At 33.0% G+C, this 22,739-nt stretch overlaps 1 protein-coding gene across 1 annotated transcript; it reads left to right on the forward strand.

Moving 5' to 3' along the window:
* The first annotated feature begins 180 nt into the window (after positions 1 to 180).
* On the forward strand, positions 181 to 22,580 carry LOC132728029 (PRKC apoptosis WT1 regulator protein-like). The gene is made up of 8 exons (XM_060713640.1): positions 181 to 463; positions 5,958 to 6,139; positions 7,277 to 7,393; positions 10,157 to 10,246; positions 11,536 to 11,570; positions 12,372 to 12,942; positions 13,858 to 13,962; positions 17,856 to 22,580. The coding sequence occupies exons 1-8, from the start codon at positions 181 to 183 to the stop codon at positions 17,955 to 17,957; spliced, it is 1,485 nt and encodes a 494-aa protein (XP_060569623.1). The 3' UTR covers positions 17,958 to 22,580.
* The last annotated feature ends 159 nt before the right edge of the window (positions 22,581 to 22,739 follow it).

Genomic DNA, 22,739 nt, shown 5'->3' on the forward strand with positions numbered 1-22,739 from the left:
AAAGATTTAGACCAATCCTTTCCAAATCGTTTCCTTTGAAATAGCTCTATTCTAAAACGACTTTAAACCTTTTAAGTTTTAGATCAAAACGACTTTAAACCATTTAAGTTTTAGATCAAGATTTTAAAAATCATCAACTCGGGGCAAAATTTAATTTTTGGTGTGTTGTTAGTTGTCAAAATGAAAAGAAACATCCGCCAAATTCCAGGAAAAGCGACCCTGTTTATGGTCCTAAAACAGGACCCTATTCAAGTCGATAATGAATCTGGCCAGGTAGAAACAAAACAGAATTCACAAGACCTGGCATGTGACCCTCCTGTGATCAGCAAATCAGACGCCAATGTTGCGTCCCTTTCTCCCCCTTCTTCTTCTCCGTCCACCACCTCCTCTTTGTCTCCCCCTGCTTCTTTCCCCTCGAGAACCGCTAGAAACTCCCTGGGAGCACGATTCCTGGATATCGGAAGTATTAATTTCATGATCTGCACATGGATTTTTTTGTGTATGTTTATATGCACGTGTAAAATAAGAAAGCTACAAGGCGTACACTGCCTTTTTTCTTCACAAATCTGTTCGAAGTTATATAATGAAATAAGTTAAAAAGTGAAACGAGCAGCTACGTGTTTATTAATTTATGGGGAAAAATAACTTGAAAATGTTTCATGCTTTACGTGCAAAAGGTGCTTCAAGACATGCCAGAGCCCACGATTTAACATCTAATTTTTCAAAATTTTCCGGGGGAGACCCCCTCCCGCACGCTCCCCCTCTCGGCACTTCGTGCCTCGCTTTGCGTATAATTTTTCAAGCCCTAGCTACGCTCCTGGTATGGATAGCTTATATCAAGAGGCAGCTTGGGATTGCTATCCAGGTGTCTGTGATCAAGGTCAAGGTCACTGTTAATAAAAATAGAAATTCAGTTTCTGCTCAATAACTTGAGTTTGCTTTGTCCTTTTGACACCTAACTTAGTGTATGGATAGCTAATATCAAGAGGCAGCTTGGGATTGCTACCCAGGTGTCTGTTATCAATGTCAAGGTTACTGTTACTAAAATAGAAATTCAATTTCTGCTCAATAACTTGCGTTTGCTTTGGCCTATTGACACCAAAGTTGGTGTATGGATAGCTTATATCAAGAGGCAGCTTGGGATTGCTGTCCAGGTGTCTATGATCAAGGTCAAGGTCACTGTTACTAAAAATAGAAATTCAGTTTCTGCTTAATAACTTGAGTTTGCTTTGGCCTATTGACACCAAACTTGATGAATAGGTAGCTTATATCAAGAGGCAGCTTGGACCTAGGTGTCTGTGATCAAGGTTAATGTATTTAGTTTTCATGTTATAAGTTGAGTTTGCTTTGACCTTTTGACACCAAACTTGCTGAGTGGCAGCTTTGGATTGCCACTTAGATATCTGGGAGCAAGTTCAAGGTAATTTGCTTACAATAGAATTTTCAGCTTCTACTCAATAACTTCAGTGCACTTTGACCTATTGATTGCTGTCACATCAAAACTTGGTCGTTGAAAACCTGGTTTTCATCGCATTGCGGCGCTTCTTGTTATATGTATTTTCTTCCATGTCATGCCAAAATATATATGTTCTTTTTCTTTTCATGTTAAACGACGATGAGCTTGTAATGCTTAAGTGAAATACACTGTAAATTGTCCGTTCTTTTCTTTTCTGTACATTGATTTTAGTACAGTATGGTGGCCGGTAGCGTACATTTATCATTCCTCGTTGATTTTACAGTTTATAATATTTCGCGGGCTCCTTTTAAATCCGCGAGATTTTCTGTCGAAATTGTCAAAAATGTCGCGGCATATAGAAACAATGTAGTTTTATTGTCGCACTTCTGTTGTAAAGAAGGAAACCGCGACATTTTCTGTCTACATAGAAGACAAAGCCACACAAACATATGCCTACTTTAGATAGCCGATTGCAGCCGGTATAATCCGCAATATTTGGTTTTGATGCATACCCTATCAAAAGTCGAGTTTGAGCATTAAACCTCGACTTTTATGCTACGAAATGTCTCTTTTAGAAAGTCGCGGCTGAAAATTGCTATTACTCGCCGCAATATTTTACGACTTTTTGAAGAATTTCTACAACAATTGCAAAAAATGTCGCGGATTCATTCTGTTCCGCCACTTTTTAAATAAAGACAAACGAGGGATATGTCAAGTCAACCATGGACATTACCGGCAACTGGAGTCAAAATATTCTTTGCTGTTTTCAACAACTGTAAAATATCGAAGCTTATATTCTCCCTGCAACATTTTGTACGATTTCGGCAGAAAATCTCGCGAGTTTTGTAAGCTGCCCGCGATAGTTTATGATTAAACGATAACATTTCTCGTGGGTTTGAAATGGCCGCAATCGGTCACCATAGCACAGAGTTTTATTGATGAACTGTTACAAATATTGTTAATCAGTGAATTTGTAATAAGATGGACATAAGTTTTATCACCGTCTTTTCAATAAAAGACGTATTTTGTTTGAACAAATTCTAATTACATGTAGTTATCTAAATAACGGGTAAGTCCCGTACATTTAAAGAAGCACTCGTTCAAACTGATGTTAATCTCGGACAAAAATATCCATCAAATTTCACAGACAATTAGGAAATTTGTCTTAAAACTAAAAAGTAATGTCAAATGAACATTTAGTGTAGCGCATCATAAATCTATGGTGGCTGATTTGTGCCATTCGTGTTTTCGCCCCGCGACCCCGCCAAGCGAAAAAAAATAAAATGGCGGGGCCGCGCAACGAAAACACGCTAATTAGCGAGGGCGCGGGGCGAAGTTTAATAAATTAAACAGCCACCATATAAATCTGTGTAAGAAATTAAAAAACATTTTTTTGCTAAATAAAGTATTTAATAATATAAGAATCTTACACCGGCTGCCGGTACAGACCGAAATATCTAGCTCAAGGGTAACTGTTTACGGCGGTAACGAGGCTCTGCCGAGTTTCCGCTAAACAGTTACCCGAGAGCTAGATATTCCGGTCTGTACCAACAGCCGGTGTTTGATTCTTTTTCTTGCATATTACATGTCAATTATTTTCGGCAAAGAAATTATGAAAACTGATACTCTCATTACGCATTTTTTTCTTATAGTAGCGTATGAACTTACAACTTCATTCATAACGGAAAAATGACGTCATCCCAGGGTCTTTCTATTTGAAAGACCCTGGTCATCCTAAGAACGCGATTCATTCATAAAAGGCTCGCGTCAATGACGTCATTTAAAACACGCGACTTGTCTTACATGGGGGGTGTAATTAAGACAGAGTTTTCTAGCACCGGTGTAAACGGTAGATAATCCTGTCTGATATGCAAGAATAATAAAAAGTATATTCAGCACGTTTTTGATACTAGCACCTATTGGGTTGATAGAAAAGAAAGATAGATAGAAATAGGACTCCGCCGACAAAAACGTTTACTGCAGACAGTACTCCGTTTGTAACGGAGTAGAACTTCCGCGATAAAAGTAGTAAATTCAGTCCAGTTTTGTAATAGAATATGTGATATAATAATTATATGTTTTAAAAATGTTATATAACATTTGCATATAATTACATAATAAGACTGTGTTAAGATCTTCACAGTGTTGAATTTTGATTTCAAACACAAATCCACTTCTAGTGACGGGCCTCAAATCCGGTTTCTGAATGAATATAATGACGTAATGCAGTTTCAAAGTGAGGCTGAATCAGTAATATCAACAATCACCGGTTTTCACGACCCCGTTTGATTTTTTTCCGAGGCCAAATTTAAGGAATACACATAAATGTTATGAATGATTATGTGAAAAGAGAACGTATTTTTATTTAAAATCATATTCTATACCTTTTCACAACCAATGCTGCATAAAATGTAAATAAAAATCGTGATCTAGGAAAAAAAATAAGGAAAAATTTTTTTATAAAAAATTTAAAAATGGCTTAAAAGCTCATTTAGGTAAAGAAAGTCCCCATATTTTTGAGATTATAAACCCTGAACGGGGAGAAGAACTCGAAAAAGGGGACGTTAAGACCCACGGGGGGCCCCTTTATCTGTCGGTGACAGAACTCTGAAACTTGGGGGGAAAATTTTGTGATATAAATTTGGTGATGGGGGAAACTTCAGGAACCCCGGGTTGGGGCAAAAATTATTAGTTTGATATCAAAAGTTTTAAAAACGGGTTTAAAACATTTGGTAAAGTGTAACTCACCCCCAACCCAAATTGGCACGGGGAAAACATCTGCTTTTAACGCCAGATTAGTTGATGAGGGCCCCGGTTTTGGTATATTAGCCCAAAAAATTGTATGGGGCAAAGGAAAGAAAATTGTGCTATTTTTTTTTCGGGGCAAAATCTCCCCTTAGAAAAGCGAGATTATGCCCCAGAACGAAAATATCTCAGAATCAAGCTTTGGCATGTCAATATATTTTGACTAGTGTATGATGCACTAATTGGTGTATTTTATGATGCACCAATTGATCATGTACCAGATTATCATGCAAACCTTTGAAGACCCATTATTTTGTAAATATAGCAGTGTGAATTTTGGCACCTGCACTTACTATAGACAATATTCATAGAAATACACTGAAACTAAAGATATTAATGTAAACACTGGCAATTCTTGCACTTTTTTGAAAATCTGCATGCCATGATACACTAATTGGTGCATCCCAAAATTAGAACTGGTTATTTTTTTACTTTCCAGGCAAGGGACAATTTTTTAATCTAAGTAAACCTGATCAGAATAATAACTACATATGAAATATGGAAATGAATTTATGTCTGAAAGTTACAATTTTTCAGTGGATAAAAACATTAAAATCTCCTAAAGTTCGTACAGATCAGAAGTTTTGTTTATTCTTTGCCAATAAAACAGACTATTACCAATGTTATGTGCAGGTGTGGCGCCAAAACATGATCATAAATAAACAACAAATAATTTACAGAAACTCATTTATCAAAATATTTAAACACAGATCGGTGTATGATTAAATACACCAATTTGTGTATTATATATATATATCAATTTGTGCATAATGCACTTATCTGGCGATATACTAGACCTGGTCAACTCGGCCCTGTATTAAAAACCTATTAGGATATAGATTGTTTATAATGTTTAGTTTATAAAAAAATTAAGGAGTAAATAACTAAAAAGTATTCAGATGTATGATCACTAACAAACAGAAATTGAAAAAGTTGGCAGTGTACATGTACGTATTATTTGAAATTATCTTTGTTAAGGAGGGATATCAAGACAATAAATGTTAAAAATTGATCTTTATATTCAATTTTTATGACAATAAATGTAATTGTATTTAAACTGTTTGTTCTTTACCAACCAATGCTTTTTGAACGATACATTGTACAAAAAACATCTGAAGTAGGCAAAACTTGCATAGAAATCGTAAATTCTTCCCATCTCTTCAAATTCACATAAAAATTGGTACTTTCATCTATAAAACTTTTCAATAACCTTGAGTAGAGGTCTGTTACTGTGAGAATTTAAAACAATTAAAGTTATGATGAAAAGATATAAAAAGTAATAAAAGTAATTATTACCAGTAATATATAATTATGGGTCGAGTTGACCTGTGCCGAGTTGGAATAGGGCCAAGCTGACTCAGGGGCCGAGTAGGTTTTAGGGCAGAGATGACCCTGATTCGTTAACAATGAGTTTAAGGCTAGAATAAAGTTCTATATGATCACTCGTACTATTTTTTTTTGTAGTTTTAAGAAACATTGCAATACATGATTTATAGTGGCTTCTGGCAAGCTGTACAACAAAGTACTTAAGAAGCATATTTTATTTGAAAGCCAAACGTTTTTCATTCATTCTTACCACAAATGTTGAGTTGTTATTTTAAGATATTGCTCAGTTTTGGATACAATCATTGTAATTTATATTTTGTTTCTATAAATTAGTTTTTTTAGCTATCCAGTTTATCATTTTAATTTTTAGCACAAAGTAGTGTTCTAGCTGGAGAAGGAATTCACGAGTCTCCTACGAGGTCAGCTATTCAAAGAGCAAAGGACAAAAGGTCAAGGCCAAACCATCTCCAAAAAGGGAAACTACCGAAAGATAAAAGAAAATTGAGAGAAAAGCGTAGAAGTACTGGGGTAGTTCACCTTGCATCTACAGAGGTAAACTATACTTATGTAATTATGTGTTCTATTTATGTGATTATTTGCTAATAATGTACTAGTTGTCCCATCTATTTTCCCTCCACCTCTATGCTTCAGAGGCCAGTTAGGGTATAACAAGAATAATGAGCCAAGTTGTTCAGTTACCATCTATCTGTCTATCTGTGTTCCTGTATGGCAAGCTCAATTGGGGCATCTGTGGCATGGGGGTTAAGGCTGTTGACTTTAAACTGACTTGCTCCTCACTGCTGTAGGTTTGAATCCTGCCAAGGACTTGGAATTTTTTCATGTGAGGAAGCTTTACGGAACATCACTGGTTCTACTCATGTGCCAGTTCATTCTTGAAATAATGCATGGAAAGGCAGCTGAGGTCTTCCTTCACTACTAGTAAAGTTGGAAAGTTTCCAAATGACCTCTTTGTGTTGTTGCAACGTAAAACCCAACTACCCCCCAAAAAAGGCAGATCAATGTGGATTTTAATATCAGAGAGTACTGAGTCTCGCAAAATTGAAACAAGTCAGTTCCAGGGTCTGAGGTTCTAATTGACTGGTCAATATTTTTTGTTGGATATTTGTATTATTATTATTATTCATTTATTGATTAAGATTATTGTAACTGTTGAATGGAAATAAGCATATGATTAGGTTATCAGACTTATTGAACATTGTCATTTTCCTCTACAACTTAAGCTAAAAGTTTTTCTGCTTTTAAAATATTGAGGAATTATTACTGTATTTCATATATTTTTTTTAAGCCTGTTACTTAGTGTGCCTGACTGTTTTACTTTACTGTAAGATAGTTATCATTCATATTGAAATGACATAACAGTACAATAAAATACCTCAGATCTGTCATGTCTAAAAATAACAAAAACAACTAAAGCACATTCTTTTCCCCTCATGAATGTATTTTGATAAGTGTGAGCTTATTCAAGGCTTCTGTGAAATTCAGTGGAAGTTTGGGAGTCATTTACTCTTTCATTTTGGCTTGTGACTTCAAAAATTTAATGCTTTTCCTTCTTTACCTATATAATGTGACTTCTAATGTCAGAGATTTTGCAGTCTCTGACTTTCAAATTTTGAAACTTAATGGAAGCCCTGAGCTATTTGTGACTGTTTTTTTTTGTTTTTATTCCAGAGTACAGGAGACTCATTAGATGATGATGATCATGAAGAGGAGAAGCTGAGTGAGGCAAAACGGAATACATCGTATAATGAGGTGATAGATGCTGACAATCCACAAACACCTTCAGAGGTACACGGTGTATAGTTATGATTGTTTTATTTATATAGTTGTAGATATAGAGACCTAGCTTACTTTTGTGAGATAATGTTATATCCTTTGGCTTAAATATGATGCACATTTTTGTCCTCTTAAAACCAGTATACTGAAATTACTATGAGACATTTGTCTAAATAAATAAGAAAAAAAACAACATTGTTTAAAATTTTATGAAAAACAAAAAAAAAGAACAACAAAACATAAAGACATGAGTAAATTTGAAATGAAGACACTATCTTTGAAGTTTTAGACACATGTATTATTCTTAGCTACATGTATACTATACCACATCATGTGGAGGGGGTTAAAATCTGTTAAAGTGTTTCAAAGCAATAGCTTTTTATAGGCATTGTTGACCTTACTAATTACCAGAATTAAATTTTTGTCGAGGCATCACTAGAAAAAAAAAAGCTATCAAATTCCATGAGGAAAACGTTTTATGTCGCTCAAAACTTCAAAAGGAAGAAATCTTCAAAGGGAAGAAAATTGCATAGATGAATCAGTTACAATATAATATTTGTTGTTGTTTTTCACACAACTCAATTTTATTTATTATTTGCACAGTCATTAGCTTTTATTTCCTTTTCCTTGTAGACTTGAATTTTTTTTATACTTTTGTTTTTTATTTGTTTTTAGTTCTTTTTAGTCGCTTTCTTTTTATATTGCCATTCTTATTCTATGACAATGCCATTTAAGGGGAATTGGTTTTAATTTCTCTTTATTATTAATACACAAGCAGCACTTCATGAAGAGAAAAACTTTACTTTTATAAATATTAAATGATTGTTGTAATGACAATCATTTAGGAATACAGTGTATTGTAAATCTGTATGAAAACAAGCCATTCTTTATTGACAGGTGGTCTCTAATGAGAGGTTAAGAATTACATTTAATATTGATCAAGGTTTAATAGAAGAAAAATGGTAAATTCAGTACTAATTTTATATCATATTAACTCTTAGTCTGGTGGTGGCAAACTGAATCTGTTCACATGATTCTATGCCATCTAATCATGGTCTGCAGTGTTCGCAATTTGATAAGTACTTATTTTGGTTCTGATGAAGGTCGATAATTAACCAAAACTAGTAGACATAAATAGAATATGTTAAACCTGGCCAGGTGTTGACATGTATTAGTCTTACACTAGAACTTTTATTGGGGTAGATCAGTACTTATTTTGAAAATTTCACTAAAAATTAAAGAAATACATGTAAATCTAAAATTGTTCAGATTGGACAGTGGACAAGTCCATTTAAGATATTTAGTATGATAAGTTTAGTGTTAAACCTATTTAGTGTTAGTAGCAAGGATAAGAGACCAACCAGTATCATTCAAGTCAATCTGCACTTTTAGTCTTACCAGATTTTGTAGTTTTAGCATTTTTATAATAATTTCCCTGTGATTACAAATGGACCCTTCCAACTTTAAAGAAAGACAAGCCCATTACATAAAATAAGGGCTATATGACATACTGATTTATATAGGATACTTTATGCAGGTTAAACTGTATTTTCAAATCAAAATGAAAAAGTAGATTTTTCAGACTTGCAATACATTTAAATCATCAAGAATTTACATCATTATAAATATTATCAGGTGTGTCAACACTTTAATGTGAATGCATGCATAACTCTATTTATCATCTAATTGTGCATGAAATTAAAATATTTGCATTTGGTGAGTCATACAAATTTTTCATAAGTTTCAGGTACATTTGTGTAATAAAAAGACATCATAAAATTTAGAATAAATCATTTTATGTGGTTTACAAATGCATGAAGAAACACATTTATGATTGAATTTAACTTTAACTAACCTTAATATCTTAATGGACTTGTCCATCTTTCAATCTGGACCAAACAATTCATTGATTTTTGGGGAAATTTCAAAGTAAGTACTGTCTGAATGGTGAACAGTGCAGACCATGATTAAACAGCACAGATGTGCTTGCTGATGTTGGTCTGAACTGGTTTGCATAGGTAGAGTCTGTTGCAGCCAGCAGGCTTAGGGGACTACAGGTTTTCACATGAAATTCCATAATTACTATACTCACTTGTCAGAATTACTCTGTATATTTGCCTTTTGTTTGCAAATGTAGAGTGGGTCAGACGATAACTTTTTTCCATGGGGCTTTAAGGGCTCATCAGAAAGTGCATAACAGTCATGCAATGTGAAAAAAGTGTAAAATCAATCTGATGCTCATTTTTAGTTTTTCATAATCAAAAATTTTGATTAGAATAAGCTGTGAAAAAAAAAATTTGTTTGGGTAAGGGGATATTTAAGGTGTGTAGGAGAAGATTTTTTTAGGTGGGAGTTTGGGGATTGCTGAGTTTGGAGTTTGAGGGATTTTTTTAGGTGTTGATGGGAGGATTTATGAGTTGGGATTTGGTTTTATTTCAGGTGTTAATTGGGAGGATTTTTTATTCGGAAGTTGGGGGATTTTTTAGGTGTAGTTAGGATGATTTTTGAGATGAGAATTGAGGGATTTTTAAAGTGTTGATGGGAGTATTTTTGACATGGAAGTTGGGGGATTTTTTAAGTGTTATTGGGAGGATTTTTAAGGTATGAGTCATGGGATTTTTGATGTGTTGATGGGAGGATTTTTGAGGTGGAAGATGGGGGCTTTTTGAGGTGGAGAATTAAGTTAGGGGTGGTTTAATAGAATAAGGATGGTAATATTATATTTTTAGTTGTTATATATAGATGTTGTAAAGTTTTTATTTTCGTATGATGTAGGTAATGCGTAGAATACAACAGTTTCAGACCATGAATATATCCACTGGTAGTAGTTCTAGTCATGATACAAAAACTACAGCAAAACTTATGGTAAGATCTTCACGCTGAAATGTTTCTAGAACAGTATCTGAGGGGAAAGGGGGATACTGATCTTAAGCTCAGAACATTTTATCGGAGGTGTTCATGGAGAAATATTTCTAGAACTTTAGAGACTTTTACCATTTTGGGGGTTGACTGTAAAATCCATACATGAAATAAAAAAGGAGTTAAAACAGTTTTGCGGTCAACCCTTTATTTGTAAGCCTCTACAATGGTAAAGTAAAGTCTTGCTATAAAGACCACTTTTGGGCCCCTGTAGAAGTGGTCTTAGTATTGAGGTGGGTCTTAATTTGGAGACCCATGCAAGTGGTCACTATAATGTGAATCTGTAATAGTAGGTTGTCACTAATGATTGGAATCGCTGTCAAAATGTAACAGTTTGAACAACACAAACCTTTCATTGTGAATTTTATTCAACAAAAACAGGATTTATTTATAGAATTTATCAAATTTATGCATCATTTTATTCATTTTATAAATGTACATGAATTGAGACACAATTTTTTGATGTGTGTTCCCGGAAAACAATAGGCAAAACTGGAAAGATTACAGTTGTTTTAAAGTGTCAAAATTTCATATTGTTATAATACAGTCTGATAACAAAGTTGAATGTAAACCCTTTTAGCATCCTATAATTTGCATGTAATTGTTTTATTTGCACTGATCATTTGACTCAGTAGCATCTGCATGTAGTATAGAACTTATCTGAAAATTAATATATTTATAATTATACTTTTAAAATCTTACATTTCTAATCATTGCTAATAAGTACAGTTCATGCTCTTGCTAATCATTGCTAATAAGTACAGTTCATGCTCTTGCTAATAAAGATTTATCTTGATTTATGTCATGAACTGGGACATTGTCTCAGAAATCATTGATGCTTGGCATTTTTTAAAAACAAAACAAAAATATTTTTTTACAAATTTTTAGTTGATTTTTGTCTACCCCCTTAGCTTAATAGGGAGAGCATTAAAAAAAGAAATATTTTTGTTGTACAACTGTCAACATTTTAAATACTAGGATGCAAAGAAAATAAACTTTGGTGTTGGATGATTAGTCCAATAATTCAGATGTTACGGACTTGTTATAGTTTATGTCGGTCAAGCCCGATGTTGCTTTGCCCAGAAGCAAAAATATCTCAAAGCCGCATCATATTTATAGGACTTTGTGGTGATATGTCATTTCAAGTAATGTAACTTTTTGTAACATTTGATGTAGTAAAAATAATTTTAATTTGATTTAGAAAGATGTTTAAATATCTTGATATTTTTTTACAGGGACCAAGGGGATTTGTGTCTAGGAGGAACAAGAGGTATGTATATGTGTTGCCCTATTTGGGTTTTATAGAAATAAATCTATAGCTTGTTAGTTTATTCTTTGCAGTTTTCTAGTTCTACGATCCAGTTCAAATGTCTTATTGAAATTCTTTGCCATTCATGAGTAAATTTTTAGTGTCCTTATAAAGTTTACAGTCATTGATAAAATATCTATGTGTAGCTGCAGTCAGTAAAAATAAATCACTTACCCCTCAGAATTGTGGGTTTGAATTCTGACAGGGACTTTAGATTCTTTTATTGAGGAAGCTATCCAGCTAGCTTAATGAACATTGATGGTTATATTTTTGTGTGTCCATTCAAGCCTGAAATAATGAATGAAAATACACCTGTGGTTTTCTTTAACCAGTTAAGCTAGAAAAGTTGTCATAATATTATGACCTAAACTATGTTGGTGCCACCTTAAAAAAAAAGTGAAAATAAAGTTCAGGAGTAACAGTATGCATTTTAGAAAAAAAAAATCAAATTGATCATGAAGGATTGCATTTCTTCTTCTATGATAATTACATGTATTGAAGTCATTAAGTTTTAAGAGAGAAAAAAATGTGACACAAGATGAGATTAATTTGAGGCCATCTGAGATTTTAACATCAGAGATTTAAATCTGATTACTACTGTAGTGACACTAACTGATTTGACCAGCTGCATGTTTCACCATAAAGGTTTAGTCCATGATATAAGAACACTGGACGAACAAATTATTTTCGAAATTTAATTACAATGTACATCAAATATGTTTTTCCTTTTAAAGCAATCCTTTTTATGATTTGTATTTTTAGTCCATCTGACCTTGAAGCAGACTTGGAGGACAACCAGGACTATGATAGTGCTGTTAGCCAATCCGAATCCAACTTTGTTCTAACCGACCAATCAGGGACAAGGAATAGAGGCAATGAAACAAGAAAATCCTCATGGACTAGCCAATCAAAATTGAGCTCAGAATCAGTGCAGTCTTTCAAACCAAATGTGTCTCAAAGAGATCATGCCTCACATACATTCCATAATAATGTTCATTCTCAAGGCCGTTTTGATTACGATAGACAACCAGTGTCATATTCTAGTCACGAGCCTCGATCGCCGCGATCCCCAAAATCACCACGGTCCCCGAAATCACCAAGATCTGTAAATCAAAATGTAAACCAAACGCGGGAACCAGTAAGGCCAGTTTCTAGTGTTTTAGCTCGGTACCAGGCCCAGGATAAGCAGGAAGAGCCTTCAGGAGGGTACAAGTCACGATTTCGAGATCGTGAGTTTGGAGGTGTACGTGGCCCTGTTGGGCAACAGTTTGCTTCGTCAAAGATAAACAAAGAAAGTAGAGATGATGAAGCAAGCAGGAGAAAACTAGAAAAGGTAAATTTTAGATTTAGTTTAAAACTTGGTCCATTTAGATACATTAGTATTATGTGTAGTTTTATTTGTTATTTTCAAGAAGTATTTTTTTTTAAATCCTTGAATCCTTATAAATATTGCTAGGCTTTGGTATTCAGTTGCAGCTGAAGAAGCCCCTTGTGGCAGAGGAGTTTCCTATCTGGTTGAGGCATCAGAATTGCAGCCTCTATTTTACCCTGCATGATCATAAGAGGCGACTAAATCGGTTTGAATTACTGGAGTCTATGCATCTCTTAGCTCCAGCAGGTGAGGTAGTTTTGACCCCGTGTGTTGCTTTAATTTGGCAGCACCTGTGGTCAGCCAAAGTCATCCTTCCTATTTTGGAACCTTATGACCCAAATTGTGTTGGTGTGCCGTAAAAGCAAACAAAAAGCAACTCAAGAATAGAACTTTTCCTTTCCTTTATGGCATTAAACTTGTAACTTAAATGATGTGCCCAGCATCGCTATGGATTTGATTAGCTTATTATCAGGTAATTCACAAAAGGGCATCTGAGGTCTTCCTCCAACAATAAAAAGCTGGAAAGTCACTATAAGATGTTTACAGTGTTACTGAAATATGATTTTAAAACTAACTTATGAGCTTTAAATTTGAATTTTAGTATCATTTCTTTGCAAAGTAGGAAAAGAGTAGTATTGTATAGTCTTTTAGATGGTGGCAATTGTAATGGATTTATATAGATTTAAGGTTTATTGCTAAACAAGTTCTTGCAACTTATAATAATCACTTTCGAGTCCACATCCTGAAACCAACCTGAACCAGTACTGGTGTCATATATATTAGAATACATATGAGAAAACTCACATGAAATAATACATTGTTTGACTTTGTGGTTACTGGGATAGTATTTCAATTTAAAATGTAACTTAATTCTAGGACTTGGAGAGAGAACGGGATGAAAATCAGAGATTACAGAAAGTTTTAGAGGAGAAGGACAAAAAAATTGCTGATCTTGAACGCCAAGTTGCCATGTTAAATAGGGTATGTATTGAAACTGAAGTTAGGAAAAGTAACACTAAAATATATTATTATATCAAGAATTTTATGGTCAGTTTTATAATATATCACTTGATATGGTCTGAAGCATAGCCGTGTCTTTTATTGTAATTGACTCCTGCAATAATTTTATATTTAAAATAGTTCAGATTGGAACATTTTGGTGTGTATATGTTCTGTTTAATACACTTAAACTTTTAAGTGCTCCACTATAAATTATAATATTAAGTCTTTTTGTTTAGTTCTGTAGAGATAGTATCAAGTTTTCAGAATTTGTGTTCAAATCTGCATAAGTAACACTACTTTGTGGTGATTTCGTACTTACAGTAACTGTTGAGTATTAAGATCTACATTAATTTTTGTATCTGGATGTTGGGCATTGGACTGAAGTGATTGACTTAAACTCTAATAATGAAACCAATTAAGAGCAGCATGCCTCCAGATTCATGCTAATTTTCATGAAAATTTTAGAAATGAATTTAAAAGGTGAACAAAGAAAATAATTTACAATCCATGTTAATTACCAAAAAGAGGTAAAAATAAGCAAAAATAATTTCTTGCAGTAGAAATATGGTAATAATACTGCAAAATCAGTCCTTAATCACACATAACATGTTAATTATTACTTGCCTTTTAATCTTAAAATCTAAGTACAAGTTTAATTTTCTCAAAATATATTAGCTCATCTGGAGGCATGCAGCTTTATGTTTTGATAATGAAACCATTTTGTTTGTTGCATCTATCTTTTATTTCTTCTTCAAATCCTGATAGGATTTTGGATTCTTTCATATGAGGAATCAAACTGTCTATTAGCATATAAAAATTGGTGGTTCTACTTTGGTGCCCGCTCAGGCCTGAAATACTATGTCAATGTGCACCTGAGGTCTACCTCTACCAGTAAAGCTGGAAATTCTCTCTTGACTAAGTGTCAATATGGTTGAAAATGCAACAAAACAAACAAACTAAACTTTCCTGACACTATTTTATGTGAGTTTCTTCACTAGGCTATGCCAATATTCTTTTCATTTTTCAAGCTTCATTAATTTCCATCTTGGACTGCATGAAGAAAAAGGTACATGTGTCAAATGTAATCATCAGTAAATCTTTATTTTGTTCAAGAGGGACTGGGTACATTGTTTCCTTCCTTTCACTGTATCAGCTTTTTGTGCTCCCACTTTAGCAGGGGGCGGAGGGGCATTTAGATTTACCCTTGTCTGTTTGTCCATCCATCGATCCATCCCTCCGTCCGTCCGTTCTCTTTTGTGTTGCACGTAACTCAAAAAGTATTTGACCTAAGGTCAAGAAACTTAATAGGAATGTTGATCAGCATGTGCAGTTTTGCACCTGGATATTTCTGTGTGGATTTATTCAGTATTTTTAGAGTTATTGCCCTTGACTTACTAAAAATTTGTAATTTTCAACTTGTGTCGCACGTAACTGAAAAAGCAATTGACCTAGAGTCATAGAAATTTACAGGAATGTTGATCAGCATGTGTAGCTGTGCACCTGGGTATTTTCCTGTGAATTTATTTAGTATTTTTAGAGTTATTGCCCTTGACTTAGTAAAATTTTGCAATTTTCAACTTGTGCCGCATGTATCTCAAAAAGGATTTGACATAGAGTCATGAAACTTTACAGGAACTACAGCATGTGTAGTTACGCATTCGTGTGAATTTATTTAGTATTTTTAGAGTTATTGCCCTTGACTTAGTAAAAACCGTTTCATTATGTAGTGTTATTTGTTCCTTGAGTGCTTGAGTTAGAGTCAACCAACTTTACAGGAATAATGATCAACATCACTGTGAAGCTATGCACCTGGGACTTTGCATGTGGATTTTTTTCAGTTTTGCCTTTTACTTAGTAAAACTTAAAAGATTTTTAGTTTTCAACTTGTGGCACATGTAGTCCAAAAAATATTTGACCTAGAGTTTTAAGATTGACAGAACAGTGGAGTGTGGGGGCACCCATGTCCTATGGACACATTTCTAGTTTTTATATCAGTACTTACATAATTATATACTTAAATGACCTGGATTTGAATATGGTTGTGATAAACAGTTCCTGTACCCCTGCCCACAGCAAGAACAACATATTCTATTGGCTGACCAACTTTTCATTATGATCTCTCCAAAATTGATAATGGATAGTTCATAAAATGGCATCTGGACAAGTTCATTTAAGAAATCCAGCAGTTTAAGGCTTTAAATAGTAGTTCAATAAAAGAATAAAACAAACCCAGGACCTCATGCATGCTGGCATACATATTCTCTCATATAACGTGATTACGTAATTTTATTATTTGCCAACAAGAAATTTTGTTTCAGTGTATCATTTCCGCAGTTTAGACAAAGATAGAAAACAAATTGGCACAGTCTATTTCATATAAAAGTCATATATAATTTTCAAATGAAAACCTGTGTTTGGGCCATCTGTGAAATAGAAGGCATTGAATTTCGGATTGTTTGATAACATTCGGGTGATTATGACGATACTTGAAACATATAAATATGTGTTACTATAGCCTCAAAGGTCAAAAATTTATTGATAAGGTCAAAAGTGTATAAACAAGGGCATGACCTTATAGTATAGTTTGTGTATTTGATGATGAATGGAGGATATTTATTCTTTGTAAATCATGGTTTTTGTTCACATTCGTTGTTGTCTTTATTTATAAACATAATTGTACTTAACCTTTACCCTTATATAAGCGTGTTTCGACGGCTTTTTGTCCCCCCCCTTTTTGAGGCCTCAGACAGTGAAAAAATGCCCTATTTAGGCCCCAAACACTGTTTTTCGTTTGAGAAATGTTGTTCAAAAAAGTGAACACTTTTTCGGCGCCGTCCCCCATCCAAATAAATTTTTGGACATGTGACAGGCTAAAAATGGCCTGAGGTCGAACCTAGGGTAGCTAGTAACCGACACTGAAAAGCCTTTTACTCTATCTCAATTCATTGAGAAGTTGCAGCACTTTGAAATCAGTTTTGATGGGAAAAAACAATGCAAAATAGTGATTTTTGGCAATTTTGAGACGTCCCCCTGTTGCCATGGTAACAGGAAATTTACCATTGAGCATGCTGTTACAGAGGCTATGGTGTGGTCAACATTTGTGCCAAGTTTCATTAGTATTGAAGCATTTTTCATACTTTCATAGCAGTTTGAACTTGTTACAGGAGGCTTTTCAGTGAAAATGGCCATTTTTCGCAATATGCTCATGGGGGAAAAGGTTAAGATTTGACCTCAATGTTTTTTGAAGGAAAATCGAATAACTGTGTACTCATTGAATGTCAGCCTTGAATTTATTGTACTTGATGTTGGCACTGATTGGTTTTGAAACCAAATTCTTTCTAAATAATTTCTCTGGTGCCCGCTTGTGTCTGAAATAATGCACAGAGTGGCACCTAACTGACTTGAGGTCTTCCTCCACCAGTTAAGTTAGTCGTCATATGACCATTACAATGTTGGTTTGACTTAAAATCCAACAAAAAAATGAAATTGATGTTTTCCTATACACATTTTTGAATTCACTTGCACTAAAATATACCATACTGAGGAACTTTTTGATAAATGTTATTATGACTTTTGATAGCTTTCGTATTATTCTTAATTCTATTCTTAATTTTCTCCTTTTTCCATGCTCTAATTATTCAAATTTTTATCTTGAAGTAACTGTCTCTGGCTATATCATGTGATTGGTTGATTTTGGTTCAGGATTTGAAATTGGACGAGTTGTATTTTCAGACAGGTTCCCAAAACAAATTTTTATATCACACTAATGAATTTGATAAATCTATTTTAGATCACTGTTCCTGTCATTGAAACAGATAAACTAAATGATCTGATTGGTTGCTTTATTAAATGATCTGATTGGTTACTTTCAGGATTTAGTGGACTGTAATGAGGACATGGAAAAACTGCAGATAGAAAACAGAGCTCTGATACAAGCTGTGGGTCAACTGAGTACATCTGGCACCCATGTTTAAAATAGTGTGGACATACAATGCCTCAATATCTGGTATCCATGTATAAATTTTATGGATTTACAATGCTTAAAACATCCTGACACCCATTATATAATGATGTGGACTTATATCACAATGCCTCATTGTGAAGCCTTATCAATTGAGCCAGTTATTACACAAATTTGTATTTCTACATACATGCTTGAGCTCGCAGTATCCTACAAAACAATGTGACAAGCTATCTTGATATAATGCTAAATGTTCATCACAGCTTGGTGCAGTGTTGTTACAATAGAGGCCTTGCAAAAAAAGAAACAGAACTTGTTTCGAAACATGACTGTAAAAAAAAAAAGGAAAAAAAAAATCACTAAGATTACATACTTTAAATTGCCATTATGGTTACAGGTAATGAAATTTGAATCTGAAGACCATTTTCAAACTGGGGCATATGATTGGTCGATTCAAATTTGAAATTGACCAATTAAAAATGTGCTTTTAGACTCACTGCTTTCTAGAGTTCATTTTAATAACCAGTTACATTATATGAGTCACAGTTCTCGCCATAAAGCACCAATTGCTCTGCTTTATTAATATATTGATGTATATTTGTGTATGTGCCAAGCCAAGTAGTTGAAGCTCTTGTGTAGTGGGAGAAATGTGGTGATATTAATTACCATTTTCATTTTTCGTTCACCTATTTGGCATAATCTGAAGGCAATGATTTAAAAAGAAAAATAGGCAAGTTTTTATGTTTTGAAACAGAGAATAGAATATTACCAAAGAATAAATATAGACATCAGCCATATTCAGTAATACATTTCATTGATTGGTTGAATTAAGATGGTAATTTGTAAAAATTGACCAATAGAAATCCTGCATTTTTGACTGTGTTTCAAAATGAATAAATAGTGTCAGTCTTAAGTCTTTGCACAAGGGTCTTTACTCTTAGTTCAGTTAAAACTGGTGGATACTGTTTGGACACATGCGTAAGATGTACTATGTGTACAACTTAAAATAGGATGAAATTACTTGAATTGCCAGCACATTCTGAAAGTATGTACCGCTATAGAAATAATAAAATGGATCTTTTGTTTGGGAATGTGTTAAATCTGACAAGACTATAAGATTTATTAGAACATGTCTGTTATGATACAATTTATCCATTTTTTTCTCAATATTATTTCATTTCTAAGAAAGAAATTAATGATGTAAAAGAAAAGTCAGAAATGATTAAAAATATCTAAATAATTTATATTATTGAAAGTTTGACTGTAAACTTGAAGTTTTTTCAAACTTCTAAAAATCTCGTCCATTTCCTCATTTACATACAAATATAAATATATCTAGCACTCACTTTTCATTGGTCTCTGGGTCATCAAGTATAACCTCGCCTTGTTTTTCATTTACGGCCTAAATTTGCGAATAGTTTTGAATGCCTTTTACGAATCATTGTTAAGTTATATGTTGTTTTAAAGAGGAAAATGCAAATATTCTTTTGTATCATTGGGGTAGATATTCTATATATAATTATGTTAAAGTGACATTATGCCCATCCAAGGGAATAGGAAGACCAATGGTATATAATTATATATTATTATTATCAAAAGATGTTGTACTATTAGTATTACATAGAAGTTGTTTAACACTTGAAGTGCAAATGGCGGTATGAAGCCTAAGCCATCAGTATGAAGCCTTGGCAGTCTGTACAATAATTACTGTACTGATTGACTAGGCACTACATTGTCTTCAGCTCAAAAATAAGTATTTAATCAATAGCCTGCTGGCAGCAACTGGTTCTACGCATACGGCCAGTGCAGATGAAGGTCATCCAGTACATGTACAGTTCTGTGCTGTCTGATCATGGTCGGCACCATTCGCTATAAGTCAGTGCTTGTTCTGATATTTCCCAAAAAATTAATGAACGGTTTTGTACAGATTGGTAAATTGGACATGTATTTTTGAGATATTAAGCATGGTAATGGTTAAATCTCGAATTCTGCCTTGTGTAGCATACAGCCAAGAATGTAGCTTAAAAAAATTTATTAAAGACTTTGTATAATGAGCTGACTGAAATGTTTCACAACCAAAGAAATTGTTCATTTATGTAATATTATTATGTTTTGCTGATTCAGCAAAAATGGTTTATGTACTTTTTTTCAAGTTTTTTTTCTTCTTCAAACTTTGATGTTAGTCACATTTCAGTAACAGATAAAAAAAAACTCATGTGGTGATATGTAAAAGTATTAAAATTAATTCATGTTTTACAGTGATAGATAGCCGTTGTTTTTGTTGATTTTATAAGGTTTGTGTTACACATTGTATTCTTGTTATTTTGATATTTGATTATTTATTGACGCAAATATATTTAATGATTACACAGTTATTTATAGATGTGTTCAGTTAACTATGCCATATGTATTCATGGTGCATGTTTTGTGTTGTTTTTCGAGTTTTTGTTGACCAAGATTATTCTCTGGAAAAAGCCAATTTATTGATTCCGGCTCGCCATATGAAATTTTTTTATAACGCTATTGATGCACTATATTTTAGGGACGTCACAATAGGGGACTTAGTTAATAGTAAATATTACACAATAAAATTGTTTTAGCGTTTTAGTTACTTTTGTAGTCAGACTAAATTTCTAAAAATAGATTAAAACGATTGTGACTTGATTGTTATGTGTAAGAAAATAAATATTGTACTGAACAGTCATTTTTAAGGAATTCTTTAGAACTTAGAAATCGAAATGCCTTAAGGTTTTGTTGTTTTTTTCTTATTGATAAACAATCTTTAAGCAGAAAAGTAATTGAAGAATTTTTAATTGGTTGTAAAGAAAAGAAAGTATTATATAGAACACAAGACTAAGTATGGATAAATGGTGTTTAGTTGTATTGATTTGGTAATTTTTGTTTTGAGCCCGAATCAAGTTGAAAATGGTTGGTATTTATGTATAGAACTTAGCTGAAAGGCCAATTATGCCTCAGAAATGCTATCATTTTTAGAAATGTGGATTTTTGAGACATATTGTGCCTTTAAGAATGGCTGTATGGCATAGATTACCTTTTAATAGGAATATATCATTACACAAAAATAATAATAATTATTATGTATGTTATATATTGATAAAAATAGGCTTATATTTACTATTGTGCTCAAAGTATTTGATTTATGCTGATAGTATATAGCAACCAGGTGATAAGAAAGCTGTGCTTTGCATTTTTTTTTGTGCTATGTGTTCATAAAATTGACTGGCGGCACGAGAAAATAACCCTATTCATTGATTCCTATTTTAATTCATTTTAATTGGCATATTTAATTTCTTAAGATATTCAAATATGTAAAAGCTCTTGAAATGATGATAAAAAACTATTGACATCTGCTTATCCATAGTTATTGATAATTATCATCAAGACCAGTAAGGTAATACAGATTTTGATTTTTAATGTCCACAAGATAAACGTCTTTTGAGGACATTTTCAAATGAGGGAAAGGGTCGTTTTGCCATGCCGGCAGTCTTATTGTAATACTAATGTATAAAGTATGTTTATTTTAGGGAAAACTGGATCTGAATTATCATTATTTTTGCTTTTATTTTTATTCCAGACATTATTTCTACAAACTTTTTTACTGTATATGTAACATATTTCTACAAAAATTTCAATAGAAATGACCAAAGGTAGATAATTTTGTATAATTCTGTTTCATTTGTACAGAACATAATTGACCAAAAAAAATCAACATTTAATTAATTTCTATGTAAGCTTATAAGCTTGTTGAAAAAGTCACCATTTGATTGCTTTAAATTTTGATTTTAGTTAAAAGCTTTAAAATGCTTTAATTTTTGTTTTTAGGCTTTTTTTTTTGCACAAATTTTTGAATCTGGAAAAACAGAGTAAGGAAATGATCTGAAATTTTACACACCAATTATTGGTAAAGACCTGTATCAAATGGTAAAAAAATTCTCTAGAAATATTTCTGGTCCCGTCATATAATATAAAACTCAGTGTAGTCCCTTTAAATAAAAGATGATTTTTTTGTTATCCAAAATAAATATCTACAATATTAATTTACTACAAAATAAATATTTTTTTGTTGCAGCTTAAAGGAACTCCACTGAGGTCCAAAAGCCTTGAAATACAAAATTTAAATTTCTTACATAGATAAGTTGTGACACTTAAGACAGAAAGATATGCAAAAGATGATAAAAAAATATGCCCCGAAATATATTGAAAATCCTATATTTTGAGCTATTGTTTTGCCAGTTTTGAGTGAAATGCATTGCAATGCTTTTCAATTTTGGGTCCATGAGAATAATTTTTTTCTTGATCAACGGAGTGGGCAAATGATCTGATATTTTGCACACAAGTTATTGGTCTAGACCTACATCAAAAGGAACATTAATCTCCGAAAAATTATTTCCAGTAACATCATGTTAAAAAAAAAAAATCAGTCGAGTCCCCTTAACAATGCAATAGTACAATAATAATTTAAAATGATTTTTAAATGGGGGTATATTTTTGCTCACTACATAAACAGCATAATATGCTAGTATTAAAACTAAGCATTTACAATCCATAAATTTGGGAGAAATAACACACATTGAGAATTCCATATTGCAGTTTGAATGATTTTTTAGAATTATGACATTTATGATTTAAATAGATAATTTTGCATGCTATATTAGCTTCATGTTGTATATTTATTTTACACGTCAGCTTGTATTATTTTTTTTATTTTGTTGCTAATGTTATTCAGTCCTTAGTTTGACTCTAAATTTGCTTCGGTAGTATATATTATAGTATA

The sequence above is a fragment of the Ruditapes philippinarum genome, unplaced genomic scaffold (genome assembly GCF_026571515.1).
Source record: "Ruditapes philippinarum isolate M1 unplaced genomic scaffold, ASM2657151v2 ctg74_1_1_1_1, whole genome shotgun sequence".
Taxonomy (NCBI): Eukaryota; Metazoa; Mollusca; class Bivalvia; order Venerida; family Veneridae; genus Ruditapes; species Ruditapes philippinarum.

What these genes read in the sequence shown, in the direction of transcription:
- LOC132728029 (XM_060713640.1), top strand. Translation starts at nt 181, where the DNA reads ATGAAAAGAAACATCCGCCAAATTCCAGGAAAAGCGACCCTGTTTATG. An exon ending in TTCACCTTGCATCTACAGAG is followed by an intron (nt 6,140 to 7,276) that starts GTAAACTATACT and finishes TTTTTATTCCAG; the next exon opens with AGTACAGGAGACTCATTAGA. An exon ending in GCAGGAGAAAACTAGAAAAG is followed by an intron (nt 12,943 to 13,857) that starts GTAAATTTTAGA and finishes ACTTAATTCTAG; the next exon opens with GACTTGGAGAGAGAACGGGA.